General features: G+C 40.1%; 1 protein-coding gene across 9 annotated transcripts in view; it reads left to right on the forward strand.

Annotated features, from left to right (window-relative positions):
* SH3KBP1 (SH3 domain containing kinase binding protein 1) overlaps positions 1-10,755 on the forward strand; it is a 236,813-nt gene extending 226,058 nt beyond the window's left edge. For all 9 annotated transcript variants that reach the window (XM_068918383.1, XM_068918410.1, XM_068918361.1 and 6 more), the window contains 5 exons: positions 2,684-2,793; positions 4,095-4,220; positions 5,929-6,200; positions 7,650-7,713; positions 9,683-10,755. In XM_068918383.1, the coding sequence (XP_068774484.1) occupies positions 2,684-2,793; positions 4,095-4,220; positions 5,929-6,200; positions 7,650-7,713; positions 9,683-9,724 (614 nt within the window). In that variant the 3' untranslated portion in view covers positions 9,725-10,755. The remainder of the gene's footprint in view (positions 1-2,683; positions 2,794-4,094; positions 4,221-5,928; positions 6,201-7,649; positions 7,714-9,682) is intronic.
* The last annotated feature ends 8,059 nt before the right edge of the window (positions 10,756-18,814 follow it).

The raw sequence follows: 18,814 nt of genomic DNA on the forward strand, positions 1-18,814 counted from the left end.
ATTCAGTGCAGATATCGACTGCTTTGGTTTATTTTTTTTTGGGCTATCAGAAATGTGGTCAGAAGTGGAAAAACTGGACTATTGCTCAATTTCTTCCCATTATTTCTTGATAAGAGAAGCTTTGTGCAGAAATGTTCATTTTTCAAAGTATTCATAAAATATTTGAGGCAAGTTTTATTTGCAAATGCTCATGGGTCTCATGGACACAAATTCATACCCTCTTGTGCTGTTGGTCAATACATTTTACAATGGTAACATAAATATTTCATTATCCTGATCAAACATAGAACTCTAGGAAATTGTTAGTTTATTTAAGCCTAAAGACCGCATCGAATTAATGACTTCACTATTTTCTTTCATTGGTTGTTTTCCATTTTAATGTAGTTACTTATCTTTTGCAAGGACAGAGGAAGGAATAAGGGAGCTTACCACGGCAGCAGCAAAACCGAGAGAGAGCAGGCATGTACAGGCACGTTCTTAGGCTTGAAGACAACTTCAGCCAACGTACTGTCCCCCAAAGAAGTAATCTCCTCTTTGCCTCCCTTTTACCTGCTTGTATCAGTTCTCTGAGACTTCCTCCTTTCAGCGCAGGTTTTGGTGTGGGTGGGTGCACACCAAATAAGCTGGATTTAAAGCTGGATTAAGCTGGAAAATAAGCTGGATTTAAATTAATTCAGAGAAAACAGTTAGTGAAAATTAGTGAAAATAAGCTGAATTTAAACTAATTTGGAAAAAAACAATTAGGTGGGAAAGAGTGGCTAGGGAACAGAGGGAAGGATTGCTTCGGCCAGCATTTGTACCTATGTATACAAGCTTCATGTGCTTATAGAACTGAGTGTGTATTTTTGGTGGCAATATTTTCTTGCTGTGCAGCTTAACTAAGTAACATAGAGTGGTGAAAACGAAGATACTTTATGAAAATATGTGTCACTGATTTTCTGTGTGATCTTAAGCAAGTCATTTAGCTATCTCATGCCTCATCTTCAAACTGGGTATTACTGGAAACCAGCTCTCACATGTGGACTAAATTTTTTCCCAGAAAATAAATTCTTTCTTCCATTTCTCCTCTCTCCAAATCCTGAAGTTCTGTAGGGCTCTATAAATAGGTTTTATATAATCCTTTGAGGTTAGCTCATTCTTACTTTAAAAGCACTATAACCTCACCTGATCTGTGGATATATTTGAAGCTTTGGATTGTCAAATTCTCAGTGACAGACTTTGTGGCATGCCTTGGGATGCAGGCATCAACAGTCAGTAAAAAAGCAAAGAGAGAAATACCTGGTAGAGGACAGTGGGGTCACTGCTTATATATAGGAAGAGTTACTGCAAAAATAGAGTGGTGTTTGGAGGTGGATAACCCTAGAGTATTTCAGGGCTATTGAAAGAGGTCTCTCTCTCTTTTTTTTTTTCCCCCCGGAGATGAAAGAAGATTACTAAATAAAGAATGTCTGATCCCTGTTAACTCCTAGCAGCCAGATCAAGAGTACTTGGAATCAGTTTGAGTGTCCTTCAGTGTGCAGTTTATTGCACAGACCCATTAATAGGTTTGTTTTTCCATTGTGTAATGTTGTATGGGGGTTGTAATATGGCAACAAATCTTCAGAGATTCATTATTTTTTTAACAGCTCTGAAAATTAGGTGCCCAGTATATATAACTATTAACGGCTATTTTTCACAAGTGTTGTGCAATAAAAAATAGCCACTGAATAATAAATAGACTTTGAGCACTTGATTCATATCTGAAAGCAGTTTTACAGAACTCTGATTTTTGTCAGGTCTTTAGTGTCTCTTGTTTGTTTTCTGTATCATTTCTTCTTAACATACGCAGTGGAGTATTTTGAAATGGAGATGGTTGAAATTGATATAACCTATAAAAATAGATGAATGGTGTTAAGCCTTTTGAATGTATTCATGTAGGCATGTATTCACAAGCTGCAGCAGTATTCCTTCACTCATCACATCTGTCTTTCATATAAACATGCTACCACGTGGCTGGATTCGGTAAACTGACACTCCCCCAGTGTCTTCTACTAACCATAAAGACGAGTCAAAACTTCATTCCAGTAGACCTGGTTTTCCTGGGCTTTCCTTCAGTTTCAGGAGCCTGTTGGTGTTTTACTTCTCTTAAGCTCTGGGCTATCAAACATTCCCCTCTCATCTACAGTTTCATGGTCCCTCCCAGCCCAGTCATTCTCTTTCTGTGGTCCCCTAAGCAATGGGGTGGGCTGCAGCAGAGGTAGTGCTGATGCTGCGGTTTTTGAGATAATGTGCGCGCTGTCTTCAGTCTCCAGATATTCAGAAGAAAATTTTGCGAATCTTTCTGATAGCAAGAAGGAAGGAACTTTGGGAATTCTGTTTTTAATTTCATGCCACAGGACCCATGTTGTCATTTAGCTTCCACTGTGCTGAGTGTAAACAAAACCAAAGGCTCCTTTAGCATTCCCTCTCAGCTTTACTGTGCTTGAGATGGAAGGGTAAGTGTGCTTGGCAAGGGCGACTGCATTACAGCTGTCTTTGACTTCTAATTTTTTGTTAATGGCAGCATGGTGGCTGAATGTGTAAAATACTGTGACACAATGGGGAAAATGGGATTTGATTTCTTTGAAATTTAAAAAAGTTCTGATTCTTTCCCTTTGAGAACATCCATCAGAAAATCAAATCAATTCTATTTTATATTTTTAAGACTTGGAAGGTTTTGACTCTGTAATACCAATTGCTGAGAAGCTTAATCATCCAACTACAACCAGACCAAAAGCTACTGGCAGGAGACCACCCTCCCAGTCTCTCACATCTGTAAGTTAATATTCCTTTTCTTCTAAAAAGATTGTATTTTCTGATTTTTTTTTTCCTTCTACTGTCTGTGTTCCTTGGTACTTTCACTTACATTTACACAGCCGTTTCTTCACACGTACAGGGTGTCAGAGAAATGCAGCTCAGGAAAATCAATGTCAAAAGTCTGCCAGTATTTTGAATACTAATGTTTAAAACAGTCCTTTCCTTATAGGAGTTGGACCCCTCGTTTGGGTGCTGGCAGGTATTTCTTGCCAGTCATGACCAAGGCCAGAAAAATCCTTCATAAAAATCGTTGGAATAAACCAGTTTGTGCTAAGGATCAAGGATTTTGAAAGCATTTCCCAAAGGAAATCCCTTGTTTTCTCTAGGACACTTAAGAGATTTTTAGGACAAATAGACCATTGTCAGCCTTCAACACCTCTCATGAGCCTTCATGCATTTCTTTTCATTAAGCTCACTGGTGTAAATTTACGAGGGATTTAAATTTCACCCTCTAATAGGCATCTTAAGACAAGTTATGGCCTTATAAACCATTCTTTGGAAACCAACACTCAGTTTTTCAGTGCCTTTTCCTTTTGGATATGGGGTTTGCTTTCATGCTTTTTGCATTCTGGGGTAAGGGAATGAGAGTAACTACTCACATTTACCCGTGGTCATTTTGCTGAAAAAAACAAAGTGGAGGGAGGCTAAAAGCATTGTTGTGAAAAGCTTTCAAAATTGACTATGTAAATAAATGCAGTAACCTAAAAGGCAAGCTGAAAGTGTTTTTTTCCCCACTGTAAAATCTATGGGGAAAGAGAGAAAGGGTGGAAAGAACCTTCCCCCATTTGCAGTCATACAAAGTGGTGGTGCGTAAGGCAGCCCTGCAGTGCCCACAGTGTGCACAGGTAACAGCGCGAGTCCTCTGAAGGAGCCGCCCACGGAGCTGCCCAGGTGGCAGACCTGACATCCCCGCAGTGCGGTGCGCACTGTCCTAGCGAAATAAGGTAGAGCTCTTCTTGTGGACAGGATGGTGCTTTCATGTTATCATATAAGGCAATGCAAAAGTGTAACTTAACTAAGTATTTCACATTCCATGATTGCTCTGAAAGCATTCTAACCTGGAAAACATGACTTTAAAAAAAAAAAAAAAAAGTGTGGTAGTGTCCTAATTGTAAGTTTTGTTACACTTGAAAATAGTAACTTAGAAAAAAATGTTTCTATAAATGCTTTTCTTCTACCTGTGTTAAATTCTTGTACAATGAAATTATCTGCGTTTCTTCCCCCTCTCGGGGTGTGTGTGTTTGTGTTTGTCTACATAGTCCTCCCTTTCAAGCCCGGATTTCTTTGACTCACCAAGTCCTGAAGAAGAGAAGGAGGAACATGTTTCCATTACACAAAAAACTATTGAAGTGTCAAGGAAATCAAGAACGGTTACAATATCACAAGTAAGTTAACTGGAATGCTGTGTGCATTTTCCTTTTTAAGAATATTATTCAAATACGTATTTTTAAAATTTAATTCAAAAATCACCTTGGTAACTAGCCCTTTAAAGAAGCTTACAAAATATTAGGATAGTTCCATGTTTGAAATGCAAGACTAAGTGAATGGCACAGTTAACATGTCTCTACTACTATACTGTGAAAAAAATCCTTCTAGTTTTAAGTACGTTTATAGAATCAGAGAAGGTAGGGAAACAGATTTCAGAAGCAGCAGCCCTTTTTTGCAGCTGTAAATTGAGTTTACATTAGGAGAGTTTGCGAGTGGAGAAAATGCAACCCTTTGACCCGCTCTAAGTACATGTGAATTTAAATTTGCAAGTGTAAGCACCTTTTATACTGATAAAACTGTGTCCATCCTATGGGCTTGTGCCATTCTTACTGTATATTGATCTGATTAAATATTACAGGAAAAGATTGTAGATCAGGCTCTAGAGGTTGGAGTTCTTCTGTAGTACATGTTGATTTTCATAATACAGACCTTACACACTTACAGTATAACAGTTATTTGAAAGATGAAGGCATGCATGTCTGTGATCAAGTTGCAACGATAATATTTTGCTATATAGCTCCCTCTTCTGGGAGCACCTGAATTAATGAATACGCTAGGGCCCGCATTTGTAAATGATATGCTGGCGTGACAACTGTGTAGATGTGCCTGTAAAATGAGAATATTGCTGTCAGAAAGTAGCTACTTAAGGGTTTAATGTAAATGCCCATTTAAGCTCTGAAATAAGGTGTTCAATGTGGTTAAGTCCAGTTGTGCTTTGCTTACTTGCTTCAGGTTTGAAATTGGCCTAACATTTCTTTTCAGTCCAAAAGAAACCTATGTTTTGTAAAGGTTCGATATAAGGATTATTATCTATGAAAGGTCTGGTTATAGGTGCACATTACTCACCTATGCGCACACATACAAAATGTTAAAAGAATTAAATTAATGTCACAAAGTCAAGCATCCAAGCCACTGGAGAGACTTAATGCCATTTGTGATTTTATACTCATACTGTACCCTGGACAGTACAGTAAAGTTATAAAAGTCTTACATTTCTTATTACTATATTATCACTCTGAAGTCATGAGATTTATTTGTCTTTATGTGTCATACCAACAAGTGAACTTAAGGCATGTTTACCTCTTCTTGTAATACTAAGGGGAAAGCGTAATGCGTTTCTTATTTTTAAAACAATATTGGGTGTTGTAGAGGAATCCTTCAGTGGTTAGTTGGAAGTCATACATGTAATCTGCAAAAAATCCAGCTTAGAATCTGGGCACTACGGTTTTGTGCTCTGAAACACGCATCCGTGGGTGCTGGCATATTCTCACGAACTTCTGAGAGAAACACCGAGTATCCGTCGTTCAGAGTTCATTTCACTGTTGTGCCCCAGATCTTGGAAACACTTTTTCCTGGTTGGTTGTAACAAGTGTGGAAACTCCTCCTGAAACTATCTGATCTTATGGGTCCAGATTGAATCCCCTCTGCATATGTACAAAGATAATTTGACTGACTGTTGCATCTATCATGCTTTGGCCAATACTGTCTATGTATGAGTTTGGTCTTTCAGCATTACCACAAAGCAGTGACGTGCTTAGTATTTGTTAGGGATCTGATTTTCATAAAGCTTTCTCCACATATTAAAAGTGTTTCTTTTTGTTACAGGTATCTGAAAATAAAACTTCCTTGCCTCCAAAACCAGGAGGTTTGGCTAGTGGCAGTAATGTACAAGCATCACTATCTCCTTCACCATCACCTGGATTTCATTCAATTGCTATGGGAACAACAGGCCACAGGTCAAATTCTCCATCCCCGTTTGGTACTGAAGGAAAGCCAAAGACTGAGCCCTTGAGCCAAGGTCAGACTGCCCTGGAGGAGCTGAGAACACAAATTAAGGAGCTAAGAACCATTGTTGAAACAATGAAAGACCAGCAAAAGTAAGTACTGCAAGTCACATCTGTAGGTGGGATGCATTTGTTAAAATGTGATGTCAAAGTGCATCCCAGTTTCTTTCTTCTTGAATCTTCACATATATTATTCTGCAAGGATTTTGCATTTGTATTTGTGAATAATTTTCTTCTACTGTTCTAACAAAAAGAACGTGTTTGGAGGTGAGAAGCTCCGGAAAAAAGTCTGGCGTTATTAATCTGTAACAGCTTTGTCATTCTGTTTTATGACATAAGTAGATGTCTGTGGGCTTTTGAAAAAGGTAAGTTTTAAACTGTAAGCAATTAATAAGGTTCTTCATAACTTTATATAATTTAATCAGTCAATAACTATTTGGGAGCTCATATACGTTGATCTAAATAAGGAGGTGCATTTGTACTAGTTAATAACATTCTTAAATCATTTGTTATTAGACTGTTAGTGCATTTGCCCAGAAAGCTTGTATTCCAAAAGAAGCAGTTGAATTGTCTCTAGGACAGTTGATGAGCTCTGTGTTTATCACTCTGAATCTTATGATTTTAGAGTTTAGTGTCTTTTCTTTAAGCTGCTGATTTCTCAGGAGAAACTGGGGCTGTCCCATAGTTTTTGCTATTCCTGAGAATATGTAATGTCTTGGAAATTAAACCTTCACTTACACTGTCTATTGTGTGTAGCCCAGGCAGGAAAAAGAAAGGGGAAAGCAGGATGCAGAGACTGTAGTGGAGCAGGGGTTTAGGGGGAGATAAACAGAGTTTTGGAGAAGACAGTGTAGGAGGGCCTTGTTCAAGGCGGAAGTGTCCAGAAAGCCCCGCAGCTTTGCCTCTTCAGGTGACTCCTCTTCGGAGCCTGTGTGGGTGGCTGCGGCCAACGTCCTGCAGCATTTCCGGCATGGTTTACTTCCACCTGCTGGGCTCTGTCTCGAGGGTCCGGTCAGTCAATGGGAATGTGAGGTTTCTGCTCTTACTTTTCCTTACAAAAGAGATGACAGCAAAACCATAATTAGGAGTCATTAAGTCTTACAAAGTTGTAGGTTATATTGTATTGTAGGGATAAGCAGCTTTTAAGTGGCTTAAATGCATGATAGCGTGGGCAGGGTTTGTGCTACTGGTTCCTATAACCCACCAACAGCCAATCCGTTTACATTTTGTATGGAAAAAGGTAACTGGGTACTGATATAATGTTGATACTGCTAGCCAAGAACAGAGCCCTGTGGATGCAGGGTTCTTAGGAGGAAACTGATTATTCGTTAGCAGTGTTGCGGGGGGAGGTTGTCGTTTTATTCGTAGTATTACTTCTCTGTAGTATATTATGTAGTATACAAGAATATACTTAGTTTAATGACTAGTTCAGGGAGAAAAGATAGCTAGTCAAGTGTGGAAAACGTGTCTCCAAGAGGTGATCTTTCGTTGTTCACTAGTTTAAACTTTTGCATTCCCAGCTTTTTTGCATTCTTTTAACAGAAAAGAAATTAAGCAGTTGCTGTCTGAGTTGGATGAAGAAAAGAAGATCCGTCTACGATTGCAGGTACTTAAATTATAATGTTATGGAAATACTTAGCCTTAGGTGTAGGATATACAACTCTGATAAGATGCTTACATTCCAGTGAATCAAAAGCTATTAACATTTCTAAAACTGAGTAAAAAAGCACTCAAAGTACAACACCCTTTGTAGCATTGCCAGTCTGTGTCCTGGGTTGCAGCACTGAGTTCCTACTGAAAAGCCTGTTAATTGTGTAAGAAGGTATCAGCACAAATAGGCAAATTCAAAAGTGAACACAATATAGGTTACAAAGTATGATACGTTTTTAGTCTCAATTTTAATTGTCTAATTTTGTCACAAGTGAAATCTTGCCTTTTTAAATGATTTGCTCTCTACTGAAGTTTTTTATTTTGTGTTAAGTCAGTCTTAGTGTTAGGGTACTTGGAATATGATTTCAGATAATAAGATTTTTGATGTCTGTTTTATGGATTGTACTCAAATTGTCTTTAATAAAGCATTATAAGCAATATAAAAGATGGAATTCTAATTAAAAGCCCAGTTACTGCTGCCATAATGTTGTATAGCACCTTAGCTCTAGAAGTTGGCATACTGATTTAATAGTTTGCCAGGTAGTGTACTGCCCTTTCTGTGTGAGATTAGTGGAACTAAGCCTCTAGTGGGATCATTGACAGTGCTGCTTCAATATGGAATAACTTTGAAACTGCTTTTCAGGATTTTGGAAAGTGATGTACTTCTTAAGTGTTTTCGTATTGATTATGTTTTATATTTTTAAGGTATAGGTCAAATGTGCTTTTTTTTTTTTTTTTGGTACTAAGGATAGAAAATCGAATTGTAATTTCTCTAGGCCGTTCTTGCTGAGTAAAGTGCTTTGGCAGAACTGGGGACCTTCAATGAATGTTTGTTTGGCTGTTGAGCGTGTGTGCTCCAGTCCTGCATAAAGGACTTCGTGTATGCATCTGCGTAGTAGTATGGCTTCTGGTAACACACAATTCATATTCAGCTAACAGGAGATAAAATTGACCAACAATTTTAATAGCAGTTTTGCTTTAGTCCAACAGGCCAAACTATTCAGAGCCCTGGATTCTACCTCCAAGGATGGTTTTAAATCTTTATACAGAGACCTCCTGCACTGATAGTTTTAAGAATATGATCTTATAGCTGAATGCTGTTACTCTGGTTCATATCTTGCTTATGCCAGTAAATGGTCAGCTGCTAGCTAAGACGGCATAATCAGCTTTAAATTAGCATGAAGTTCAACAGCCACAAGTTGCATTAGTTTAACAGTGCTGATAGTTATCAACTCAGCTCAGAGCAGCTCTTGGTTCCTGTATTTAAGAAAATTGTCTAGAAATGGTGCAGTTAAGCACTGAGGGCATTTGTGAGTGTATCTAATATCCCTGCCTCGGGGTTTCCAGCCTCTGTCAGAGGAGCCAAGTGTACAGTTGGAGGTGATGATAGCTATATCCACCTGCTTTTACCACACTGCTGTACATCCATCAGGGCCCTTAGGATGCCTGGATGCTGGCTTGAATGGTGTAGAGGTACCATCCCTATAGCAAGAACGGTCCCTGTAGCAAGAGAGGCACTAGGTTTTGCTCCTCCGCTGCTGATGTTCATTGTCGGTAGCTTCGTTTAGTTTTACCAGGTGTAACTGCAGCAGCCAGTGTAGGGACACAGTGCTCATTCTGCCTCTAATTCCTGGCAGCAAGCTGTGTATGTTGTAAAAGTTGTAATATAAAGAGTTTGAAGGGTCTTGTGGCACATCCCAATACTGATACTTGTCTAGCTTTGAAGGGCAGAAAGCCATGACTGGTCATCTTCGGCAGCTGAGGAGGTGTCTTCAATTTGTGAAGACTGTGGAAGTGAGAGTAGTATAAAAGCCTATACTCGACACCTGTGGCTAAGATGAAACATTTGCTTTTCAAGTGGTACCAACTGGGCCTCAGTTTGTGAAAACATCTAATCGCATCAAAAATAATCTTTTTCTTTTCAGATGGAAGTTAATGACATAAAGAAGGCTCTTCAATCAAAGTGAATACTTGATAGATGAAATGTTGCATTATTCATCATGACTGAGACTCAAATTTATGCCCCAGCCAAAATAACTTTGTGCCAAATGATTTAAGAATTGCCTCAACATCCCTTTATTTGAAGGATTAGCACAAGAGTTTTGATAGCACAACAAAAATACCAACAGCGAGGAAAAAATTTCCACACAAAGCAGTGCTGTGTGGCACTAGTTGTGACTGAAGTTGATCTTATTGTGCTAAAGGCTCTCTCTACTTCGAGATCATAGGTGAAATGAAAACTCAGGCAGTTTAGTCCATAGTGGTACTATTTTGATGATATTTTTCCATAAATAAAGTGTATTTCAGATTATCTGTTTACAAGCTTTATGATTTTGATTTTTGGTTTTTAATTGTCTTTTGTCACAGATTTTAAAATGTTTGTACTGCATATAGCCAGGAGTGAATGTTAACATTGGGGCTGGAGGGATTATTTTTGCTTCAAGATAGAACAGCCTACTTTTTGTTATGGTTTTAAGTTCTGTTAAATATGCAATTTTATGTCCCCAAACGCCCTACAAATAAACTTAAGTTGTGTACAATAATGTATTTACACAAGAAGAAAAGAAACAAACAACAAAAATATCTGATCTTTGCAATGATTTGTGCCTTTCTTTGCCACACACTGACTGGAGCTGGTTGCCAACCAGATTTCAGTAATGTAGCTCTTACAACAACTCCTGTCACGTATACCGGTAGAGGTCACTCTTCCAATGTACAGCTGCTCAGGCAGTATAGCCAGATTTGTGTTCAGGTGGCATAACAAACGGCGCAGTTGAGAGCAGCTTTGTCCTTATCAGCTGTGGCTTTTTAGCTTTCCTGTTTTTAATAGGCCTCTCCAATTTGAATGTTCATCTCCGCTTGATTTTCATTAGAAAAATTAAATGCCCGCCTCCGTCCCCAACTTTGCACAGAGTGAACAGAATATGCATTATTAAAGCAAAAATAAATAAAAGTAAATATAAAACATGAATAAAAAGTTGTATTATTTCATGCACAAGGTTCTCTTTATTGTGTGAATTGTTTCATTTGCTGTTTATGTGGTATCGTTTGCTACATTCTCTTGTAAGCTTTCTGTCCTTGAGAAAGAGAATGATACATTTTACAGTCCTGCTTTTGTAGCAGGATTTTTCCTAATTTTATTGAACCTGCTGCTTGCTTTATCTGTTCTCTTGAAGTTTATCTGTTTGCTTTCATCCTTTCAAAATAACTTCTTCCTTTTTTCTGTTAGTGGTTTCATAAGTTCTCTACTGGCAGCGGAGTAGCTCTAACCTTGTCGGCAGGGTCTATTGAGTTTGTACAAAGCATTTAAATATGGATATTTTTGCACAGTTTGTGGAGTGAGTGAGTGATATTGGTGATCCTTCAGAGTGATTAAAAAAAACACACACAAAGGATCTATTTATCTTCGCATGGAGTGCTAGAATTGCCTCCATCCAGGAGATCCTATGTCACAGCTAAGCATCCTGCCTGCCAGGAACTGGATGAGAGACTTGGTTTTTAGTTGGCTGGTCACATTCAGAAATGGGTTGGCAGAGTTCCCATAATCTTTTTGATACGGATAGATATATAAAATACATACTCCAGTGTACTCAGATATTGCTTTATGGGTCTCAACTGGCAATGCAGGACCTTACCGTTGAGATAATTTCCTCTACTCCAGCATGTGCTTCTATTGTAAAAAAGGTATCTGACAATGATAGTGAAACTTAAGTATTTTAATAGTAGTGTCACTTAGAATTTTAAAACTTAAGAATTTTAATTTAAGTCCCAATACATTGCTCAGTTTGCTCAAGCACTAATGAAATATTTTGTCACTGAAATGCTTTTATTTAAGGTTTCTAAATAACTGCATTAAGATATTTTTTATACCGAGAATGATTGTCCCATCATAGTTTTCCAGCAATAAAGATTTCTAGATTACTCCCATATCTTTTGTGAAACTGGTAGCAGAGTAAGGGAAGCAGGAGGAAATAGGAGATAATCAATAAAAATTCTGGTTTTTAGTGATCTATTTACAACAAGTTTCCAGAGATAAACAGCTCTCGCTTCCTAATTTGCACCCCTGGAAGATAATAAATTACTTTATCTGTGGTAAATAAAGTATTTATTGCTGAGTTGTACCTCAAAAATATAATGGGCATCTCAGAAATGTTCCATTTTTGCAAATGAAAGTGTGATTTTGGCATGGAGTTTCCTGATAGCAGATGACATCTGTTTTTTCCTCCTGTTGAGATGATAACTTGTCATTTTGTAAATCCGTACTTAGAAGTGCAACATACCATGCTTTGCAAAAGAAGATTAAATGAGATTTTATGAAAATGCTTTGTTTTGAAAGTTAATTATTCTGAGAGAAGAGAGTTCTTGGAAATACAAGTTTTTCTTCTTGCTGCATTTCATTATAATAATAGAAAGTATTTTACGTAGCACATGGTTTTCCCTTTTTAAAGATGAGTTATGCATTAAACTTATGGATATAAACTGCTGCTTTTAAAAATGTTTGTTTTTATATTTAAGAAAAAAATGCTGGCGAGCTACAAAGTGATTTTGACATAAAAATGATTAAATATTGTTGTTTGGAGAGTTGTGTAAAATGACTTTTCATTAATATGCACACACTGGTCTTGTAATGGATTTGTGTAATATTATGACTTACGTTTTCATGCAGAAGTTAGGTATGAAACATCAGGCTTATGCCTTTGGATGATAATACTATTCACATTCCTAATTTGGATAATTTGAAACATTTTTAGTTTAGATAATTAAGAAACCAGTTTTATGTTCTTCTTATAGGCAGTCATAGCTCGGTTGGTATGTTATAATTTAATTCATATACAATTTCATTCCTTAATATTTTGTATGTTTTGCTTACAATAATAAGGATTTATATAAGCCAGTGAAAGAAGATCTGTATACCTCAAATGTTGAATTCATTCTAACATAAACCTCTTGCACTTACCAAAGCTTGAGTAAATTCTGACCGTTAAATCTAGTCAAATCTGTTACATTCTTCATTTTTTTGCTGCTGGTGAGAAGTAATTGAAAAACCCTCAGATCGATACTGAGAAGAAATAATAATCTTAAAAGTGAAAGGATCTCGTCTTTTTTAATGTGGGGTCACAGCACTTATCACTTCAAAAATAAGTATTCAATGGAAATAAGATGATAACCATTCACAGTGTGAACTAAGTTCTGTTAGTCAAGTTTCGTTTTTGGTTTGCCTTTTTTTTTTTTTTGATTTATGTTCCGTTTATACATGAGCAAAAGGGTTAGAGGCGTGTGTGGTTATGCTAAGAGCTCAACGGATCGAATATACCTATGGGCAGTATGTTCTCGTTTCTAGGCATATGATACCTCACTGCCCAGTAAATCTCATGGGCTGCTTTATCTCTGAAATCTTCGTGTGAGGTGTGGCATGCTCTGTGACAACGGGCATTAAAATCTGCACATGCCTAAGAGAGGTGAGAGAAGAAGAAACCCTCAGGTGTAGAACTCAGTGTAGAAATTCAGGTTGTTTTGCTCGTCAACTCGTGCAGTTGAGCCCACGCATGAGACGGTCCCCTCTGCCCCCCCCCCGGAGCACCCTGGCCACCAGGCTGCCCAGAGGCCCTGGTGCTGCCAGCCTCTTGCTGTGGCCCCACTGCGCACGCCCCAGTGCCTGGAGCCCGCTTGGGCACAGGAACACGTCTGCGGGGCTTGCGTGCTGCAAAAATGTCTAGTAGTCCTGCAAAGTCCTCGGCTCTGTCACGCGCCAGTTGTCGCAGCGCTGGCAACGCTCTCGATCTTAGCCTCAGCGGCGTGCGCCGATGCCCTGGGTGGAAGCGGCCCCACCGAAGCGGCTCTGCCGGGCTGCCTCGGGAGCCGGGGGCTGCCGCCGGGTGAGCCCCAATGCCCGGGAGAGAAGAGAAGTAGTTAGGAGCGAGGTGCAGCTCTCCTGCCTGCGGTAAGCGGCTGCGCAGTCGTCTGTGCGGCCGCGCACAGAGGTGTGGGGTGTCTGCGGCTCTTCTGGAGGGAGAAGCCTGGGGCTGGGAAAGGGACAGAAGTACACTGAGGAGGGAATTGTGGGAGCAGGCTAGACTAAAGCTGCCTTTCACACGGGCGCGCTGTGGTTCAAAAGGCAGACCGGGATACAGTTTAAAAGCAGAAACACCCAACCGCTCTACAACTTCAGTGCAGAGGGGACATTTTGGTCACCAGGGGGTAGCAATGCTGCTGGGAAACTGTGGTTCCTGTAGACGTTGGTGTTTGACAAGGTGAGGGTGCTCCAAGCGCAACTTCCACTCAGAGTAATCTTTCTGTTAAAAAGAGCAAGAGTGGGTGGAGAAGAAACTGCTAGTCTGCACAGCAGGTACTTGTACCCATGGTTATTAACACCCTTCAGCCAGAAACTGGATTTTGCTTGGCAGCTTTGGCCATTCAGCTGACTCTTGAGCTGGTCTAGGCATTGGCAGCTAGTTATACGTGCTTCTGCCCAGTCCTGGGCTTCCCTGGCTTCCTGCAGCGGCTTCCCTCTTTCTGTGCTCCAGCTCTTTCCGCCTCCACTCTCGCCGTTCTCTGGTTTTGCAAAATAACCAACTTGCTTAGTGAGCCCTGAAGGTGAGGAGCCACCGGCGCTTCCCAGCCTGGAGCAGGGCAGCTCAGGAAGCACAAAGCTTTGTTTTAATTTCAGCAGGCATCTGCAGCGCTGCGTGCCCGCCGCTTGGGTGATGGCCAGGCCTCAGCACGCCCCCCACCGCATGCTGCTGGCCAGCCAAGCTTAGTCGGGCAGACCCGCGCTCCTGACCTCTTTCCCCTCTGCTGCCAAAACAACGCTTTCTGCTCGGGTATGAAGGTTATTGGACCTGCTTCGCACACTGTCTTTAGCCCTTTGCTGAAACGATTTCAAAGCCTGTGCAGATACAAACTTTGCAGATACAGCTGCAGATACAGCTGCATTTCCCCTTTCAGTGCTCACACAGCAATGATCAGCCAGTGTGGGTTCTGGAGTGCAAATAGCTAAATAGCTTAATGCTCTTGTATGTTTTTTTTTTTAATTGTATTACAAATGTAATGGTATTTTTAAATGTGTTATACTCTACTGTAAGGTGAATCATTTATTTATAAGATGTAAGGTTATTTTGTTGAAATTGCTACCTGAAAGTGCTAGTTTAGTGTATTTTGCAAGTCAATTAACTGTAATTCCAGCCCAATCTCCAGGACCAAATCTTTTACCATGAGAATAATTTTTCTAATGCACTGTGAAGGTTAAGATAGGGAGGCAATGCTCCACCAGTCTCTGCCAGCCCTTCAGATATGATTTGTGATAAGTGTGTTTTGAACTCTCTTCCTTTTTTATGAAACAAAAAGCAACTGGAGCATGTAGCTGATAAGCAGTGGGAAACCTAATTGGCTCCTGTCAGTACAATCGTAAAAGTTGTAATGGGCTGTTTCTTTCAAATGAGAAAATGTAAAATTACTGTAACAACAAAGCAATTAGATAATCACCAAGTTTCACGAATAGCAGAACGTCAAAGAAGTATCTGCTTTCAAAACTTTGATGATACCATTTCACTTCAACATGCCCTCTGCACATAACTCTGTGCATAACTCTGCACTTTCAGTTATAGCCTCCTAAAAGGGAGGTCATATTCCTCAGTACAACCAGCTCTTCTCTGCATGAGTCATGCCAGCTGGTGAACAGTGGAACAGCTCACGCAAAAGGCCCTGGCAGACTGTTCCCCATGGCCTCACATCACAGCATGGGAACGAAGAGTTGGGATTTTTGTGAGAGCACTTCCAGGCTCTTCTTAGAAGAAGTAAAAATTAAGCGAGGCAGCAGCCTCTGTTGCAAGATGGTCTGTCACTTGATGGCACCCTCTCCAGGAGACAGTTTTCTTTGTGAAGGGCACAAAGACAACTGAAGCGTAGGAGATGGCACAGACGATCCAGGCACCATGCTATTTCTTAATGCCAGAGAGCGGAACAACAGCTAGGAAAGCATAGTAGGCAAGCATGTGCACCTGCATGGAAATTGCTGCTGGTAGATATTTGGCTACTGCTGATTCAAACAGCCAAATTTACTGAGCCCTGCTGGAGCTACAGATGCAGCCATTTTGCAAAAAAATAGAAACATGGCATAAATTCAGAGACTCCAGCAAAAATGGTGTTGGCTAGGGAAAGCCAGTTCCTAACTGGATGGCAGGTCTCTCACCAGAGGTGCAAGATGTTTGTGCTGTGATTACACAGTCATGCTTGGTGTGTATTACTGGTCTCACGGATGGAAAATTTCTTGTGCTCTGACCCAAAGCACCTGTTCACCTCAGAAACGCAGCTCAGTAACCTGCTCTCAGAGAGCTCTAGCACAAGGAGGATGTCACATTGCTGCAGTGGCTCAGAGCTTCAGTGTTATGAGGGACTTGAACTAATCTAGCTACATTAAACTCAACAAGATTGATGCAGCCAGTCAAAGTGCTGAGTTGGAGTTCCCTAACGTCACCGGTGTGGCAGGTACCTGCCACCAGCGCGTGAGCTGGGGCGGCATCTCTCTGTTTAGCTGGGTGCCAATCTGGGGTAGATCCATATCCCACCCCCAACACACACATTTTCACTCTCTTTCCAGCTCCCCTCGCTCAGGTCTTGTGCTTCCTCAACCTTCTTGCACGTAATTATCAGTGGCAGCAATCTCAGACTGCCAACCTCCTCTGGAATCCAGCTCCTTCCTGCACTGGCTTTGTATCCCCTAGCACAGGCTGGGTTTCCTGGGTAACCTGTGAAGCACAGGAGAGGAGCAAGGGGGACTGGCCACGGGAGGATGCATCAGGGCACCTCTGATTTGGGTTAAGGAACCGGGCGAAGGTGCTGATGCTGCAGCTCAGGCCAGCTGATTGCTTTCCGCAGGCTCTAGCAGGTGTCTCTCTGCCGGCAGGATTAGGATGTCGCTATGGCTCTGTTAAACAGGAACGCTGAGTTGAGTTGGTTGAGGTGCTGGCAGTGCGCATATTTCTTTTGGAAAACTGGGGCTTGCTGATCTTCTCATGTGGAAGGGATAAGAAATGGTATCTTATGTTTGTCCCACATTCATGTTTGTCCCAAAGTAATAAACTTGTGTTTTACTTCTTTTTTTGCTCTCTGTGAATAGCTAGAGAAAAACACAAGGCAGTACAGAGCAATATTAAAATCATTCCCAGTTTTCCAACTGGATTTAAACGTTGAGAAAAAGCAGGAGTGTCATACAAGGAAAAGGATTACCTTTTACCACTGCTTCTGGAAATCTTACTCCTTCTGGCAGCTAAATATCCCTTTCTTGAAAATATTTTTTTATTTAAAAGCTATTAGCAAAACATGTAAAGTATTGTTTTTGTCCGTGTGAAAAGGTCAGGAATGTCCTGTGCTTCATAGGTGTCTTGGGTTAGAACAGGAAATAAGTTATTATTTAACTTGGTGTTGTGATCCTTTTCACTGCAATGTAAGGAAAGAAGTTCTTCTGTACTTATACAGAAATGTGATTTGACACAATGATGGGCTGGACTTCTCACTCCTACAGCCTTATAAAACTTTTCTGGAGTTATTCCTATAATGTTGGTTAGTTGGATAGAACTGCGTATGACTGACAATGTACCTGGCCACAATTTTTCCTAACTGTACAAGACTGACATGTTATTTGGCAGTGGCTTTAATAGCCTTGAGCATTGACACTGCTCTAGCAAAGAATAAATGTAATACGAGTTGACAAAGCAGAGAAGGCAAAGTGTTTAGTATCACATTTTGTCTCACTGTAACCAAGAGAGCTTCAGGACCAGTTGTGGACTGGTGCCCAGTAATTACGACATATATTCAGGTCCCAATATTAAAAGTATGGAGAACTGCAAGTAGCCAAACTCAAATAGTTAAAAACAAAACCAACCTTAATTAGCTCATGCTCACAAACTGAGGGCATCATGTAAGCTAAGCAAACAGTTGCCAGAGATTTTGAGAGGCTAATGTTGCCTTATCTCCCATTAGGCACCTTAGCTGCACGCTTCCCACTTATTGCCCGCTCCTCTCATGAGTTTTCCGACTGCTAAATCATGGATGAGAATGACGAATAGATGCGAAGCCCCTGTTTGGACATTGGTAGACTTATTTCTTCAAATATCAAGCTAACATTTAATAAGTGTTGCAATCTCATGGCTGCCTTAGCAAGAGGAAAGCGTGGGTGCAATCTAAGGATTTGGATTGAGGCTGTGCTAAATTTACTTATCTATCTGAATAAATGAAGTCGTCATAAGTACCTATTATAAAAGTGAACATCAACATAACATAGATCAGTTTTTCATTTGTCACTTTGAAGCAATTGTTGCCCCTCCAGGATTTCTTTACTTTTCACATTCCCAGCTATTAACACCAAAACAATTGAGATTACAGATAATTTGAAATGCTTTTAAGCAGCACTGATAGTTTTGCTTCTGCTAAGCTTCTAAACCTCATGTATCCTGTGTATCTGCCATCTAGAGTAGTATTAAAATAGCCTAAATGCAATTAAAAACAAGCTAAGTATTCTGTCCTCTCCATTGCTCATAGACCATGCATGCATAAGACGTTCTCTCTGCCATAGTCATAATTTTGCTGGGCTTTCGTTGACGAGTAGACAAAATAAGCCTGTTTAAAGGGAGTAAAAGAGAATGCTCAGTTGACAGTCGTCATGAATATTTTTTCAGTGAGAAATAATTTGAGAGAAGCTAAAACTGAGAATCTTGTGTTAAAGCAATACATAGCAACAACTCCAATGCAAGCATTGAGCCATGACATGTGAAGAAGTCAAAGATACTTTCAACCTGAAGCTGGAAAAATTAACCAGGCCCAGTAAGAATAGTTAATCTTCTACCAGCACAAACATTTTAGACCAGACCTCTTGAAGCTGCTTCTTATTCCTCCAGGAAATGTTTGTTTCTCACCCCTAGGAACTGCTCCACTAGAAAGAGAGAGAGAGAGACTTAATATGAGGAGCAATCTGTTAGGTTTTGATTGCAAAAGAGAAAGTATTCATCATGTCAAAATGTCTCACGACTGAAGAAATCTAGGTCTAATACTATTAAAATATT

This window comes from Struthio camelus, chromosome 1 (genome assembly GCF_040807025.1).
Source record: "Struthio camelus isolate bStrCam1 chromosome 1, bStrCam1.hap1, whole genome shotgun sequence".
Lineage (NCBI taxonomy): Eukaryota > Metazoa > Chordata > Aves > Struthioniformes > Struthionidae > Struthio > Struthio camelus.